The sequence below is a fragment of the Equus asinus genome, chromosome 21 (genome assembly GCF_041296235.1).
Source record: "Equus asinus isolate D_3611 breed Donkey chromosome 21, EquAss-T2T_v2, whole genome shotgun sequence".
Classification (NCBI taxonomy): Eukaryota; Metazoa; Chordata; class Mammalia; order Perissodactyla; family Equidae; genus Equus; species Equus asinus.
Window position 1 is genome coordinate 9,393,847 of NC_091810.1, and position 17,651 is coordinate 9,411,497.

Here is a 17,651-nt window from a genome sequence, read left to right on the forward strand (position 1 = left end):
CACAATTTCATCTGTATAAAATAAAACATTTAGTTACTTGAAAAAACTCAATAGTTTTGTAATTTGCTTTTAGATCTAGAGGATGGCCCCAAACAAGCTATGGTTAGTGAACGGACAGAAGCCTTTACTACTGCTCGAAATTTATTGGCCTCTGGAGCTGATGCTATTGAAAGGATTATGTCTTCATACAAAGAGGTACTTGCATTTCTCGTCATCAATTTGATTAAAATAAGATATATGAAAATCAAGCAAAATGTAAATTACAAGATATACTTAGTATTTTGGAAACATTTTTCTCTACCAAACATTGCTAAGAGTATAATCAAGATAAAAGGCAGCCCTCCCAAGTATATTGCTGCTAATACCCTTTAATTTTTACACTTTCAATTATAACTCCTCTTTTTCTGTCTATAGTATGACATATTTGTTTTTAATTAAAAAAAAAACCACACCCCTAGGTGTGGATTCTGGAGCCAGAGTGCCTAAATTTAAATTCTTGCTCCAGTATTTACAAATTATATGAACTTACTCAAATTCCTTAACCTGTCTGTGTCTGTTTCATCATCTGTGAAATAAGGATGATGATAGCATTGACTTTGTAGGGTTGTTGTGAGTTAATACACGTAGAATGTTTAAAACAATACATATTAAGCAGTCGCTAAATGTTAGCCAGTAATATTACTTATATACCTTGCAAACTTTTACTCATCCTTCATGACAAGTCAAGCCTCACCAACCACCTCTAAAACCCTCTTGTGATTCCACCTTCTTCCCGCCTTCGTTGCAGAGTCTGGCTCTACCTTCTCTGTGTTCACAGTACACCTGGTGCTTTACCACATTGTAATTGACTATCCCCTGCACCAGGCCCTGAGTGGAAAGCAGGAACTGTCTTACTCAGCTTTACATTCTTAATATCCATTTTAATGCTTGGAATGTTGTACGTGGTCGATAAATACTTGCTGAAAGAATGGTAATAAGACCTGCAGATATCACAGTGTTAAGACTGGAAATCATTTTATTCAGTTCAGATGTTACATAATATTCCCATGGACAGACATTCTCACTATTAATTACTCTTGTGGCTTTTGTATCAATATAAATTGCCAGAGCATCTTTATAAATTTAGCTGCCTATTAAATCAGCCTCGAATAAGCCATATAAAAGAGTTACGAAGTTTGTGATTTACCCACAAAACTTTTCAGTCTCATTCAACAACTGATTTCTTGAATTGGGTTAAAAAAATAAAAGTAAAACCAGTTGTTTAGGGCCACGTACCAAACCAACTCAATTTAAAAAAAATTTTTCAAATAGTAATTTTGATAATCTGAAGACACAGTTTTGAGGATAGGTTTTTTGATTAATAAATTACTTATTAAAATTAAATGACAAATCAAAATTTTAGCCATCTCACATTAAAATACTTTGGTATCTAAGTCACAGAAAGAATATCAATTAGTTTTTCTACATTGTCTCCGACACAAAAACTGATTGCATTTTGCTTTATTTTGGCTGACTGTGCTTTGAATCACAGAATGTTCACTTCTAAAGAATCTTATTGCTGCTATGACAGCACATGAAAGCATCATGCATTCTCTGCTAGCTCCAGAGGGAGCAAGGGTCCTTTTTAGAGTTAGAGTTCAAGGGCAAACCCCCTGTCTTATATCCCAAAGTAATTTGTCCACAGTCACATTCTCAGGTTTTTTCAGACACTCTTGGCCCACTCCACCCTGCATCCTGGTCTACTAACTCCTTGCCTCCTGCTTTTCTTTAATTGACCTCTACATTTGGTTTTGGACTTTTTATTTTTTTATGCAAATATATTTAGCCAGGTTTCTTTTGAATCCATATTTTGTTAATCCTTAGCTCTGTTTTCCTCTGCTTGAGAACTCAGGAGATTTTTGTGGATAACATTTGAGAAATTACCCTTTAAATAGCTATAACATTAACATATAGAAATGCGATACTAATCCAGCTACAGACCTCTCACACAGTAGAAACACGGTAGAAAGCTTTTGACAGTAATATGCACTCTTTTACTGCTTGTTTTGCACACACAAAAATCTTACACAAATGTCAGCATTGTTGTATTATTCCACAATTTATTGTTTAAGAGACATTTACTAGTGACCTGCCTCGCTTATTGGTACCAGTTTCCTAGTAAGCATTTCTGTAAGGGAATGGTTTTTGTGCTTTCCTTTTCACTGAGAAAGATGGTCTTGACAGGAGATGAGTCACCTTTCACAGTACCCTGACAACAAGGTGTTCTTTTAATAGAAAAACAGCAGGAGATTCAGCCTAAATTGGATCACTGGCAGGATAGGAGCAAGGTACCACTCTATTGAGCCTTATGGACTAAAGCAGAGATTTATCTCATCTTATCTTTAATCTCACCTAGAAAAAAGTCATGTTTAATGTTTTTCTTTGGGCATATAAATCATGTTTGGCTTGAAAAGAAGCTGAATTGTGGAATTTGGACTGAAAAGGAGTTGAAGCTTTTCACTGAGCTCACTCCCAATTTTGGTATCCTCTAGCAGGGATATTTTCTCTGCCAAGCTTAGGAATTTTGACAATCAATTTGACTCAGAAACATTCATTTCTAATAAGAAAAAAATGTATTTTTCTTCTATTTAAAACCTATTTTAAATTGAAAAAAGATATCAAAATAAAGGATCATAATTTCATTGAATGAACTTAAGCTTTTCACAAAATTTCTAATTTTCTGGAAATGAAATCTGTCATTTAAACGAGTCAAATCAGAAATTTGACTAAAGATTTATTTATTTATGAAGATTTTATTTTTTCCTTTTTCTGCCCAAAGCCCCCCGTACATAGTTGTGTATTTTCAGTTGTGGGTCCTTCTAGTTGTGCTATGTGGAACGCTGCCTCAGCATGGCTTCATGAGCAGTGCCATGTCTGTGCCCAGGATTCCAACTGGTGAACCCTAGGCCGCTGAAGCAGAGCGCACAAACTTAACCACTTGGCCCCGGGGCTGGCCCCAAAAGATTTATTTTTTTAAGATCGGTACCTGAGCCAACATCTGCTGCCAATCTTTTTTTTCCCTTCTCTCCAAAGCCCCCCAGTACATAGTGTATATTCTAGTTGTAGGTCCTTCTGGTTCTGCTATGTGCGATGCTACCTCAGCACGGCTTGATGAGCGGTGCTAGGTCTGCGCCCAGGATCCAAACCAGCAAAACCCTGGGCTGCTGAAGTGGAGCGTGAAAACTTAACCACTTGGCCGTGGGGCCAGCCCCTTGACCAAAGATTTTTAAGTCTCACTAATATTCTGAAATCTTTACATTTCGTTTTTAACCCTGACTTGAATAATTTTTATGTGTTTTATAATCCCAATCAAACTTACATTGACACGTTGCTATGTTGCTCTCTTGATAAGCTTTTTACCATTACTTGTTTTAGTTATCAGATATGTTATTTATTTTTCATGTATAATAAAATAGGATCTTTAACATTAAATCAAAAAGCTTATATGATTGCATATTTTTTTAAGTCTGTCTTGAGTATATTAACCCTATTTTATTTCTCTGTGTTGGTTTTAGATCACTGAATTAGCAGGCTATACTGCTCGAATGTACAATATGTTTTGGGTCTTTGATGAAGTGAAAAGAGGCATTTATAAGAGAACTGCTGTCATGCAAGAGTCTGAAAACCATAGCAAGAATGGAGCTAACATAGAATTATCCCTCAGTGATACGTTGGAAATCAAAGGTATTAGACTCAAATGTTTTTATATTTTTCCTGTATTTAAGTGTTTATCAACAGAACTAAAGTTTTTTAGAAGCTAGTCTTTAACAGATAAAAGAAACCAACATTTATTTATTTAAATAGTTATTCCTAAACTTAGTATTGCCGTTTGAGGAGTGGTGACTAACATTACCATTAAAAAAAAATTGTTACCTTTATTTAGAACAAAATTTCTAGAATTATTTTTGGAAACTGCACATATGGCAGAATGAATTGTTTGCTTTTAAAAATCAAATAACAGAATTAGAACTAATGTCATATTGTTCTTCATCATCCTATGTTTTTAAACTTATTTGGTTATCATATTTTTACAAATTATATATAAATGTCTTAATTCCCTTTTTGGGGCACCGTGTTTTTTCTGTAACAAAGGTTAATTTAGAGAAACAAGTAGTTGTAAAGAGTATGGCTGGGTTATATCAGATAGAGTTTAGCTTTGCTCTCATTATGATGTTGACATTAGATTATTGGTAAGTAATGTATCTGAGAAAGATTTTCCAAGTAGATGTGTCAAAATGTCCAAATTTACGTTAAACTTTTCTTTAGATATAGATATCTATATTTCACTTGGTTTTCTGATTTGTTACTGTGAATTATCTTTATAACGAATTTATCTATGGTGCATTATACTTTAAGTTATTTACGTAATTAACAATAACGTGTGATAGCTTTTGTAACTTAAGTCGTTCCTTAACTTATAGGAAAAGTTATTGATGTGGATCATGGAATTATTTGTGAAAATGTTCCCATAATTACACCAACGGAAGAAGTGGTGGCTTCCAGGCTAAACTTCAAAGTAAGATGATATTCAAAAATCTTCTGATTGTTGCCATCACACTAATACAAAACACCACAGAATTCATGTACATTTGTTAAATACTTGGAGGAGCATATGGAAAGGAGGGGAAATCAAGAAAGGTATGCACAGTGGCTCAATTACAGAAGCAGTTACTTCCTCAGAAAGCAGAAAGAAAGAGAAATTTGATGTCTGCTGCTTTATTGCCAGGATGAAAATTAAAATTACAGTTCACTGAGAGCCTATACAAGGTTCCTAAACGGTTTTTCACACTGGGTTTTCCCTCATCTGAAAAAACAGGCCAAGAGATTGTGAGGATCCATAATTAGTGTTTTAATCCATTTGGCAGGACTCAGTGTTTTTCACGTTCTGTGATACTGGGATCTGCGTCTTCACTGTCATGTGTTAAACCTTTAAATCTTGCCCAAAAGTCATGTCGTTACCTAGAGAATCCTTCTGTGAATGCCAGGCAGGTTGCCATCTTTCTGCTTCCGCCTCCTCACCTTTAAAATGGGGAGAATAACGGTAACCTACCTTTTGGATGGGAGGATTAAATGAGACAGTTGGTGCAAAGCAGTTGGCACAGGATCTGGCACGAAGTGAAGCCTTCAATAAATTATGATGACAGTAGTTTCGATTTCCTTCCAGTCGGAATATAGTTTAGTTGAAGTTAGTGGCTATGTCACAGCTGTGTCTCAGGCTGGTGTCTGCCTTCCTGAGCTAAGCCGTAAAAATCCCTAGAATAACTTTGCAAAAGCCTGTTAGCCTCTTGAGGCTCCTACACTTCTTTATTTTATTTTGTTTTATTTTATTTTATTTTATTTCACTTTATTGCAGGAACAGTGGATTCTAACATCACGTGGCTTTCAGATGTACGTTGTAATACATTTCGAATTCTGTGTAGATTACGTCGTGTTCACCACCCAAAAACTAATTATAGTCCGTCACCTCACATGTGAGCCTCATCGCCCCTTTTGCTCTCTCCCCTCCCCCCTCCCCCTACGGTAACCACCAATCCAATCTCGGGTTGCTCTGTGCGTGTTCGTCATTGTTTTTATCATGTACTTATGAGTGAGATCACACGGTGTTTGACTTTCTGCCTCTGATTTATTTCACTTCGCATAATGCCCTCAAGGTCCGTCCACGTTGTCACAAATGGCCGGATCTCATCGTTTCCTAGGGCCGAGTAGCATTCCATTGTGTATACATACCACATCTTCTCTACCCATACTTCCCTTGATGGGCACCTAGGTTGCTTCCAAGTTTTGGCTGTTGTGAATAATGCTGCAGTGAACCTAGGGGTGCATGTGTCTTTCTGCATTGGTGTTTTCAAGTTCTTTGGATGAATAGCCAGCAGTGGGCTAGCTGGATCCTACATATGGTAGATGTATTCTTAGTTTTCTGAGGATACTCCATACTGCTTTCCCTAGTGGCTGCACCAGTCTGCCCTCCCACCAGCAGTGTAGGAGAGTTCCCTTCTCTCCACATCCTCTCCAACACTTGTCTCTTGCCTTGTTAATTAGAGCCATTCTGACCAGAGGAAGGTGACCTCTCCTTGTAGTTTTGATTTGCCTTCCTCTGATCGCTAATGATGTTGAGCACCTTTCCATATGCCTGTTGGCCATGCGTATACCTTCTTTGGGGAAGTCACTGCTCAGATCTTTTGCCCGTCTTTTTAATTGGGTTGTTGATTTGTTGTTGTTGTTGAGCTGTATGAGTTCTTTCTGTATTTTGGATATAAACCCCTTATCCGATACATGGTTTGCAAGTATCTTCTCCCAGTTGTTAGGTTGTGTTTTGGTTTTGTGGATGGTTTCCTTTGCCGTGCGGAGGATTTTTTTTTACGTTGATGTAGTCCCGTTTGTTCATTTTGTATTTTGTTTCCATTGCCCAGTCAGACATGGTACTTGAAAATAGGCTGCTAAGACTGATGTCAAAGGGCATACTGCCTATGTTTTCTTCTAGTCGTTGCATGGTTTCGGGTGTGACGTTCAAGTCAGACCCGAGGAGGCTGCAGTTCCCCCGAGAGCGAGCGTGTGGGCGGGGCCCCAGGAGTTCTCCCAGGAGGGTGTCCCTGTCCCTGTCCCTGTCCGCAGTCCACTGCCCGAGGTGGGGGGAGGGGGGGGCGGGGCAGCGGCCGGGGAGCCTCTGGGGGGCGGCGCGTCGTCGGCGAGCCGCGGCTGCCTGCGCAGAGCCGAGCCCGGCGGAGTCCGGCCGCGCTCTGCTGCTCTCTCCCGGGCCGGGCTCGTCCGTTCCCCCGGCGTCCGTGGACGCCGCTCCGTGTCCCCGCTGGGCACAGCAGCCCGGGCCCTCCACAGCCACGGCCGCTAGCCTGAGGAGGCCCTCCTTCAGCTCCCGCTCTTCCTGCTCGCCGGACACGGACGACCGGGGCGCCTGCGAAGATGATTCCATCTGGGAGAGGTCCTTGGGGGCGTGGGGCGTGTACCTGGGGGCTGGTGGGAGGCGAGGCGAGCCGAGCCTGTATCTGAGGAATAGGCTTGTGCGCCAAGAGGTGCCCGTCAGGTCGCGCGACAGCTCTGGGGCCCGCGGAGCGAGGGGTCTCTTCGTGCGCTCACGTTCATCGAACGTGCGGTGTGTGCTGGGCACGGGGCCAGCCCGGGGATGCGGTCCCCGGGAGTCGTGCGCTGAAGCGGCACACGTGGACTTGGCTCCTTGGAACCAAGTCTTGCTGGAAGGACAGACGTGAAGAAGATAGTGACATTGGTTTCGATGGGTTCTGAGGAGTGCAGCTCTCCCTCTTGTATGGGATTGTTAAGGCACCTTCTAGTTTTAGTTTATTTGTTGTTGTCTTTTAAAAGAAATTGATCAGATCTCACGGTATTTCTGTGCTGTGTCCGTTTCTGCCTTAATATGTGGCTTTCTAATTCTAGATGTTTGTTTTTCTTTTTTTAACATCTTCCAATGCGTGTTTGAAATAATTAAATGTGGAGTGTTGTGCTGTATTTTTTCTCCTTCATGTTTTTGGAGGAGCAGAGGAGAAATTTTGAACGACTGAAATGTTATGATTCAGTTTGTTTTCTTCTTGCAGTAACTTTGTATGGAATTATTTTTTCCTGTTCCTGGATGTTGTATGGACAGGGTTCCTAGTGTGAGAGAGCCCACTTCTGTCAGGATGGTGAAGCGCAGTTTCTTTAAACATAACGCAATCGGGAATTAAGGGGTATATTTTGTTTCTCTTTCCTTTGTGCAAAATCCTTCCTATTCCCTTTTTCTTTCCTTCCATCCTCTTTCCTTATGGCCCCGTCTCGGAGGAGCACCGCCTCTTTTGCCAATTTCTGGTTCTCCCTTGGAAGCAGTGCTTCTCCAAGGCTGACACCTCCAGAGCCTTTCCCCTTGCAGCAGCGTGCTCGTCGCCAGTGCCCAGCACTACCGAGTCCTTCGCCTGTGTTGCGGATTTCAGCAGGTAGTGTTGGACTTCCTCTTTTGAGGGTGGTTTGATGTGTTTTATCTGATTCCTCCATGACCTTGTCCTTTCCATGGAGTCTTAAACCTTGTAATCCTCCACTCTGCCAAAGGCTTTCAGTAGTGGTCGGAGCTGGGCTGGAAGTTGGCATTTCTTTCTGAACTTGCAGGTCATTTGAAGGTTGTGGTCGTCTTGGTCATCTTGTGACGCTACAGGCTTGCTTCTATGTGGCTTCGTTGGTTCTCCTTGTTGACTGTATGATTTGGAGGAGGTCGATTGTATGACTGTGGAGAGTTTTGGATTCAGGGAGCTGTCTTGATCTTCCAGACACTGAAGGCTCTCCCAGAGTTCTTCCCGGTATCGATTTTCCCAGGCCTTTCCCACACGTGATGTTCTTCCTGTTGTTTTCTTGATCCGATGGTATTTCGATGCCAGTTTCATTTTTAATTGATGGATTGTGTCCTTGCTGCCTATTGGTCATCTGTATTTCTTTCTCAGTCAATTATTTATTCCTACCCCTTAGCAGTTTCTTAGTTTGGTTTTGGGAGCTCCTTCTTCACTATGGATATTAACCATTTGTCTATTTTACGTGTTGCTCATATTTTTTCTGAGTCTGACTCATCTTTTAACTGTGTTTCTAGTATTGTTGCTAGATGGAATAGTGTATCTTGGGAGTCTTTGCACATTAGTGTAAATCCTTTTGTTTTTGTCTTCACTCGTGGGTGAGAGATTGGGTATCGAATGCTTATCTCACACAGTTTTGTCCCTCGTCTCTGTCCACGCTCATTGCTCCATGTATCCTAGAATTGCAGATGAGCAGTCTAATTCCAATGTGACCTTTTTTTCTCTTTCTTCCTAAATCCCTAGAGAATTTTATTTATTCTTGAAGTTCCAAAACTTTCTCAATATGTGTTATGGTCATATTTTTTTCTCATCAATTTGGCCTCATATCTGATGTGTTCCTTTTGATGATCGGGGCCCTCCTTGAGCTGCAGAAAGTTTTCTCTGAGATGTGTTTAAAGATTATTTTTCTCATCTGCTCTGCTCTCTCCCTCAGACATGCCAATCATTCTTCTATTGAAAATCTTTTTCCATCTCTGGAATCTTCTTCTTATTTTCTCTCTTTTCCTTTATCTCCTTCTTTCTGAGAGAGTTTCTCAACAATGGCTTCAACATCATTGATTCAATTCCCAGTGATGTAAAAACTGATCTTGATTGTTTCTAAGCTGCATGTAATCTCAAGGGAAATTTTATTCTTTCCCAAATACTTTCTCTTTATCTTTTTGTCTATTTCTCCCTTGCCACCCTCTCCTTTTACAGCTCAGTCTCTCAACTTATACAGGTTTTCATTTCTTGCTTCATAGAGCAGTTTCCTGAATTTTCCTGAGAACACAAACACAGCAGAAGCTTTCTAAAATATAGTTCTGTTTCCTCAAATAGAAGTCTTTCAAGGACTCTTCTCCTGACTTTTCAGCTGAACGTTTCTATGTTCATGCTGTACAGTCTTGAAGAAAAATAAGACAAAGACATATGGCTGAGATATATGTTCTGATTTCCACGTCGGCGTATTCATGAAGGAGCGAGAAATGGACAGTCTTTTCCTATTAGTTAGACGTGATTTCTACTTAGTTCCTATCAGGTTGCTGTGTGATCTTTTCCTTGTTCCTGCTCTGAAGTTGGAGAGCTCGGTGATGTGCACAGCCTTGAGCCACATTTCTAGTTTATTTTTTTTATTTTTATTTCTTTCTGCTGATGAAGATTCGTCCAGAGCTAACATCTGCCCCCAATCTTCCTATTTTATTCTAATTGAGGTCAAAACAGTTTATAACATTGTGAAATGTCAGTGGTCCGTTATAATTTGTTCGTCACCGTATCAATGTGCCCCTTTACCCCTATGCCCAGCTCCCTCCCCTCTTCCCCTCTGGTAACCAGTAAACCGTTCTCTTTGTTCGTGTGTTTACCTTCCACGTATGAGTGAAATCACATGGTGTTTGCCTTTCTCTGTCTGGCTTATTTCACTTAACATAACACCCTCAAGTTCCATCCATGTTGTTGTGAATGGGACAAGTTTGTCTTTTTTTATGGCTGAGTAGTATTGCATTGTGTGTGTGTGTGTGTGCGTGTGTGTAAATATATATATGTGTGTGTATGTACGTATATGACATCTTCATCCAGTTGTCAGTTGATGGGCACTTGGTTTGCTTCCGTGTCTTGGCTATTGTGAATAATGCTGCAAGGAACATAGGGGTACATAAGTCTCTCTGAATCATTGATTTCCAGTTCTTTGCTTAAGTACCTAGTCATGAGATAGTAGTGAAGAGACTGTCTTTTCTCCATTGTATGTTCTTGGCACCTTTGTCAAAGATTAGCTGACCATAGATGTGTGGTTTTATTTCTGGGCTTTCAGTTCTGTTCCGTTGATCTGTGTGCCAGTTTTTGTACCAGTACCATGCTGTTTTGGTCACTATGGCTTCGTAGTACATTTTGAAGTCAGAGATTGTGATACCTCCGGCTTTGTTCTTTTTTCTCAGGATTGCCTTAGCAATTCGAGATCTTTGCCCCATATGAATTTTAGTATTCCTTGTTCTGTTTCTGTCAAGAATGTCAGTGGGATGCTGATAGGGATTGCATTGAATCTGTAGATTGCTTTGTGTAGTATGGACGTTTTACCTATGTTTATTCTTCCAATCCATGAGCAAGGAGTCTCTTAACATCTCTTTAAGTCACTATCAATTTCTCTCACTCATGTCTTATAGTTTTCTTTCTATAAGTCCTTCACTTCCTTAGTTAAATTTATTTCTAGGTACTTAATTTTTTCAGGTATGCTGGCAAATGGAATTATATTTTTGAGTTCCCTTTCTGTAAGTTTGTTGTTGGAAAGCAACTGAATTTTGTAAATTGACTCTGTACCCTGCAAATTTACTGTAGTTAATTATTTGTATTAGTTTTCCAGTGGATTTTGGGGGGTTTTCTATATACAAGCTCATGTCGTGTGCAAACAGTGAGAGTTTCACTTCTTCACTCCCTATTTGGATTCCATTTATTCTTTTCTCTTGCCTAATTGCTCTGGCCAAAACCTCCAGTACTATGTTGAATAAGAGTGATAATAGTGGGCATCCTTGTCTCGTTCCTGTTCTCAGGGGGATGGTGCTCAGTTTTTGCCCATTGAGTATGATATTGGCTGTGGATTTGTCATATATGGCCTTTATTATGTTGAGGTAATTTCCCTGTATCCCTATTTTTTTTCATAGTTTTTATCATAAATGGCTGTTGGATCTTGTCAAGTGCTTTCTCTGCATCTATTGAGATGATCATGTGGTTTTTATTCTTCAATTTGTTGATGTGGTGTATCACATTGATTGATTTGCGGATGTTGAACCATCCCTGTGTCCCTGGTATGAATCCCACTTGATCATGATGTATGAGCCTTTTGACGTATTGCTGAATTCAGGTTGCCAAAATTTTGTTGAGAATTTTTGCATCTATTTTCATCAGCGATATTAGCCTGTAGTTCCCCTTTTTTGTGCTGTCCCTCTCAGGCTTTGGTATCAGTGATGCTGGCCTCGTAGAATGTGTTAGGAAGTGTTCCATCCTCCCTTGTGTTATTTTTAATATCTTCTTTTAGGTTTGTTAACAGTTGCTTTACGAACTTTGCTGCTCCTGTGTTGAGTGCATAGATATTTATAAGTGTTATTATTCTTCTTGATGGAGTGTCCCTTTGATCATTGTATACTGCCCCTCTTTGTATTTCTTTACCTGCCTTGTCTTGAAGTCTACTTTGTCTGATGTAAGTATTGCGACATCTGCTTTCTTTTGTTTGCTGTTAGCTTGGAGTCTCGTCTTCCACCTCTTCACTCTGAGCCTGTACTTGTCATTGGAGCTGAGATGAGTTTCGTGGAGGCGACAAATTATTGGATCTTGTTCTTTAATCCATCTTGCCACTCTGTGTCTTTTTATTGGAGAGTTCAGTCCATTTCCATTGAAGGTGATTATTGATGTATGACGGCTTAATGCTGTCATTATATCACTCATTTTCCAGTTTTCCTGCATTTCCTTTGTTTCTCGTCCTGTTTTGGTCTACCCATTGAATTATGCCGTTTTTTATGCTGTGTGTCTTTGTTTTTTCCTCATTTCTTTTTTGTGTCTCTGTTCTGCTTTTTAGTTTAGTGGCTGCCCTGAAGTTTGTATTCAGAATCTCGTGCATAACATAGTCCCTTTTCAGATGACCTCTTCCTTCCTTGGTCTAAACTGATTCAGTCCCTTTCCACCTCGCCTCCTAAGTTATTATTGTCATATCTTATTCCAACTTGTGTCATGAGTTTGTGGTTCAAGTGACAAGATTGTCTTTGTTTTTGGTGTATTCCTTCCCTTTAGCCTAATGCTGTAGTTGAATATTTGCTATCCTGTTCTGATCCTGTCTATCTGTTGGTCTCCTTACTCTGTGTTTTGTGACCCCTCTCTCCCCTTTGTCATTTTTTTCAGGTATGAGGGCCTTCTTGAGGATTTCTTGGTGTGGGAGGATGGGTCTCATGGCTACGAAGTCCCTTAGCATTGTTTGTCTGGGAAAGTTTTAATTTCTCCCTCATATCTGAAGGATGTTTTTGCTGGGTAGAGTATACTTGGCTGAAGATTTTTATCTTTTAAAATTTTGGATATGTCATTCCATTCTCTTCTAGCTTGTAAGGTTTCTGCAGAGAAGTCTGCTTATCTGATAGGGGTTCCTTTGTAGGGTATTTTCTTCTGCCTTGCTGCCCTGAGTATTCTTTCTTTGTCATTCATTTTTGCCAGTTTTACTACTATATGCCTTGCAGTAGGTCTTTTTACTTGGACACATCTAGGAGATCTGAAGGCTTCCTCCAGACACGTTTCCCTCTCATTGTCTAGATTTGGGAAGTTGTCTGCTGTTATTTCTGTGAGCACGCTTTCTGCTCTATTCTCCTTATCTTCACCTTCTTCAATACCTATAATTCTTATGTTGTATTTTCTCACTGAGTTGGATATTTCTCGGAGACTTTCTTCATTTCTTTTTAGTCTCAGTTCTCTCTCCTCCTCTGTCTGGAGCATTTCAACATGTCGCTCCTCTGTGGTGTCCACACGAGCATTCAGGGAATCTGTATTTTGTTTTATAGCTTCCATTGTGTCTTTCATCTCTAATATTTCTGATTGATTCTTCTTTATAGTTTCAATCTGTTTTGTGGACTAGCTCCTGAACTCGTTGAATTGTTTCTCTATATTCTCTTTTACCTCATTGAGTGTTTTGACAATAGCTCTTTTGAATTCATTGTTGCTTAGTTTACTTATTTCTGCATCCTCAGGACTGAATTCTGGGTGCTTATTTTCTCTCTGGTCTGGAGATTTGATGAATTGCCTGATGCTGGAAGGATGAGTCTTTTTCCCATTGTGATAGTATTCTCTTGCAGTTACAGCATGTTGCCAATGGATGGGGGTCGAGAGCCGTGTATTCTGAGCCCTCCACCTTCAGCGGAGATGGCCCCGCGCAGTGCGGGTCAGGGGCAGGGCACTTTTTCCTGCATGCAGTCCTGGGTTTCCTGATCAGCTCTCGCTATCTCGTCTCCTGTGGTCTTGGCTTGATGAGGTCACCCCTGAGTGAAAGCTTTTGCCCTGTTAAAGGGCTTCCCTTTAGGCCGCAAGGGCCCTAGGGAGTCCTGGGTGATTCCACAGACGCGCAACCCCTCCCCCACCCCTTCTGTCACGGAGCCTCCCTGGCAGTGACCACAGTCTTTAGGGGAGGGAGCAGAGTTCTCTCTTACCCTGTGACAGCTCCTCTGAGGCAGGGCTCCAGCCTCTCCACCCTCTGTCGTGTGGCTGCCGTGACTCTCCGAGGATTTTTGTGCTTTTAGGTTATTTTCTTTTGGAATAGGGTTGCTCCTTTTTGTTGTATCTTGGAGGGGAGAGAGTCCTGGGCAAGCTCACTCCACCATGATGCTGATGTCACTCCATTGCTTGTTTAATCTTGAAGTCAGTTTTGTCTAAGGACGGCAACACCTGCTTCTTTTGTTTGCCATTAGCTTGGAGTCTCATCTTCCATCAGTTCACTCTGAGCCTTTGTTTGTCTTTAGAGCTGAGATCTGTTTCTTGGAGGCAGTATAATGTTGGGTCTTATTTTTTAATCCATCCCACCACTCTCTCTCTCTCTCTCTCTCTTTTTTTTTTTTTTTTGAGGAAGATTAGCCCTGAGCTAACATCTGCTGCCAATCCTCCTCTTTTTGCTGAGGAAGACTGGCCCTGAGCCAACATCCATGCCCATCTTCCTCTACTTTATATGTGGGACACCTGCCACAGCATGGCTTGCCAAGCTGTGCCATGTCCACACCTGGGATCCTAACTGGTGCACCCCGGACGGCCAAAGCAGAGCATGTGCACTTAACTGCTGAGCCACTGGCCCGGGCCTACACTCTCTCTGTTTTGATTGGAGAATTCAATCCATTTACATTTAGAGTGATGATTGATCTATGAGGGCTTACTGCTGCCATTTTATCACTTGTTTTCTGGTCGTTCTGTATTTCCCTTGTTTCTTGTCCTTTGTATTTCGGACTGCCAGTTTAGTTTGGTAGTTCTCTAGAATGATTTTCTCCATATGTATCCTTTGTGTCTCTGTTCTGATTGTTTGTTTAGTGGTCGCCATGAGGTTTATCTAAAAAATCTCATAGATGAGATAGTCCATTTCCTGGTGGCCTCTTCTTTCCTTAGTCTAAAGCAGGTTCCATTCCTTTCTTCATCCCCTTCTAAGTTACTTTTGTCGTAACTTCCGTTTTCTGATGTGAGTTTGTGGTTAAAATGATGAGATTACGGTTATTTTTGATGTGTTCCTTTCCTTTATCTTCAATATTATAATTGGTTGCTATCCTGTCCTGATAGAGAACTGCAGTTTTCTGATTTTGTCTGCCTATTTATCTCTTTGCTCAAGGCTTTTTAAACCCTTTCTTTTTCTTTCTGATATGAGGGCCGCCTTGATCATTTCTTGTATGAGGGAGTCTTGTGGCAATGAACTCCCTCTGCTTTTGTTTATCTGGGAAAGTTTTTATTTCTCCATCATATCTGAAGGATAATTTCGATGGATAGAGTCTTCTTGGCTGAAAGTTTCTGTTTTTCAGAATTTTAAGGATATTGTTCTGTTCTCTCCTAGCCTGTAAGGTTTCTGCTGGGAAATTTGGTGAAAGCCTGCTAGGGGTTCCTTTGTAGGTTATTTTCTCCTGCCTTGCTACCCTTAATATTTTTTATTTGTCATTTACTTTTGCCAGTTTCACTAACATATGCCTTAGAGAAGGTGTTTTTACATTGATACAATTAGGAGTTCAGTTAGCTGCTTTTCATTTTTTTTAAAGATTTTATTTTTTTCGTTTTTCTCCCCACAGCCCCCTGGTACATAGTTGTATATTCTTAGTTATGGGTCCTTCTACTTGTGGCATGCGGGATGCTGCCTCATCGTGGTTTTGATGAGCAGTGCCATGTCCGCGCCCAGGATTCGAACCAATGAAACACTGGGCCGCCTGGAGCGAAGCGTGCGAAATTAACCACTCAGCCATGGGGCCAGCCCCTCGGTTAGCTTCTTTTACTTGTAAATCCAGTTTCTTCCCCAGGTTTGAGAAGTTCTCAGCTATTATTTCTTTGAACAAGCTTTCTGTTCCTTTCTCTCCCTTCTTCCTCTGGCATATCTATAATCCTTCTGTTGCATTTCCTAATTGAGTCGGATGATTCTGGGAGAATTTTTTCATTTCTTTTTTGTCATAGTTCCGCCTCCTTCTTCTGAAGCATTTCTATATTTCTGTCCTCCAAGCTGCTGCTTCTGTGTTCCATAAATCAGCCCTGTTATTCAAGGACTCCAGATTTTTCTTTATCTCATTCATTGTGTCTTTCATCTCCAACATTTCTGATGGGTTTTTATTTATAGTTTCAGTCTCTTTTGTAAAGAATTCTGTCTGTTCATTAAATTTTGTTCCTGATTTCATTGAACTGCTTTCCCAAGTTTTCTTGTAACTCATTGAGTTTTTTGTTTTTTGTTTTTTTGGAGGAAGATTAGCCCTCAGCTAACTACTGCCAGTCCTCCTCTTTTTGCTGAGGAAGCCTGGCTCTGAGCTAACATCCATGCCCATCTTCCTCTAGTTTATACGTGGGACGCCTACCACATCATGGCTGCCAAGCAGTGCCATGTCCGCACCCGGGATCTGAACCAGCAAACCCTGGGCCGCCAAGAAGCGGAACGTGCGAACTTAACCGCTGCACCACCGGGCCGGCCCCTCATTGAGTTTTTTAATGATAGCTATTTTGAATTGTCTTTCATTTAGATTGTAAATTTTTGTGCCTTCAGGACAAGATTGATTTCTGGGTGCTTGTCATTTTCCTTATGGTCTGGAATATTAAAGTGCCTTTTTGTACTATTTCAGGGAGTGGATTTGTGCTTCCCCTTAGTGGAAGTATCTGATCACAGATTCTACCTGCTACCAGTGGGAGGGGCAGGAGCTGTGTATTCTGAACCCACCGCGATCCCTGGCATCTGTGCCTGTCCTTTGGAATCTGTGCTGACTGGGCACGTCTGCCGTTGCCCGCTCACTGCTGCTGCTTTAGAAATGTGTGTGCATGCGCTCTGGTAGGAGTCCCTTCCTCTGGCTGAGCTGGTGTGTCAGGTGGAGGGAGAGGCGCTTTGTTTTGCATGCAGAATCCTGGGGGCGTTCTGCTCTGCGCTTGCTGTCTCCCCCCCTGGGGTGCTTGCTTGATAAAGATGCCCTTGCAATTCCTTGGCCTCCTCTGTGTGGGGCTTTCCCACAGCTGTAGGCAGCTCCAAGAGTAAAGGCGTTCCTGCGGAGAGCTGCCCCTCCCCGCTCTCCTCACAGAGCCACATGCAGTCCTGTGCCCTAGATCACCGTCAAGGAGGAAGAGGAGATCCCCTTACCTCCTTCCACTTCCTCCCAGGGGTACAGCACCTCCACCTTCAAATGTATGGCTGCCTGGGTCTCTCAGACGTCTGTTGTGTCGTGTGAATGTTCTCTGTTGGTTTATGAATGTCCTTTGCATTGTGTCTTGGGGAGAGAGTCTAAGGGAAGAGCTCACTCCACCATGATGGTGGATGTCACTGGTTTTTTGTGGGTGTGTATGTGAGCTGCCATTAGCATGGCAGATGGGTGGTGTAGGTCCGTACCTGGGAACCGAACCTGGGCCACCGAAGCAAAGTGTGCCAAACTTTAAGCACTAGGCCACTGGGGCTGGCCGCCAGATATCTAGTTTAAAATAGCCAAGTGTCATGAAACATTCTAGTTTAAAAAGTCACTCATTCTTTAAAATAATAACCTGATGTCTAAGAAGAGATATTGAGATACCACTACCTTATTGTCTTTGTACAGTATTTAAAACTCATTCCTGGATGGGCTGTTTCTGCTTTCGTGGCTAAAAGCTACAACTTCACTATGGCCGCCCCACAGCTCCTTTCCTTCCACATGCACATTTCAGCTCACGACTGATGCTGCATGAGGGTGTTACAGACTCTGAATCCTCTACTAAATAGTTTCCATACTGAGGGAGCTTTGAATTCCTTCGCTCTGATGAAAGAAAGTCTATGCTTGTGACATTTCTTGAAATATTTTACCATGAATGGTTCCACCAGTCTACTGTAAGCTTTAAAGGTTTAACTCATGGAAGTTCTTCCGGTTTTCTAGC

The 17,651-nt window shown here is 41.4% G+C and overlaps 1 protein-coding gene across 19 annotated transcripts in view; it reads left to right on the forward strand.

Moving 5' to 3' along the window:
• The window catches only part of LOC106841732 (ATP-binding cassette sub-family D member 2-like), a 47,407-nt gene that overhangs the window by 16,084 nt on the left and 13,672 nt on the right, over nt 1-17,651 (forward strand). For 8 of the 19 annotated variants that reach the window (XM_070492352.1, XM_070492355.1, XM_070492357.1 and 5 more), the window contains 4 exons: nt 74-195; nt 3,555-3,723; nt 4,461-4,555; nt 5,393-5,427. In XM_070492352.1, coding sequence (XP_070348453.1) covers nt 74-107 — 34 coding nt within the window. In that variant the 3' untranslated portion in view covers nt 108-195; nt 3,555-3,723; nt 4,461-4,555; nt 5,393-5,427. Of the gene's footprint in view, nt 1-73; nt 196-3,554; nt 3,724-4,460; nt 4,556-5,392; nt 5,428-6,682; nt 6,977-17,651 lie in introns of those variants that run through there. The other 11 variants (XM_070492362.1, XM_070492364.1, XM_070492361.1 and 8 more) reach the window with 5 other exon arrangements.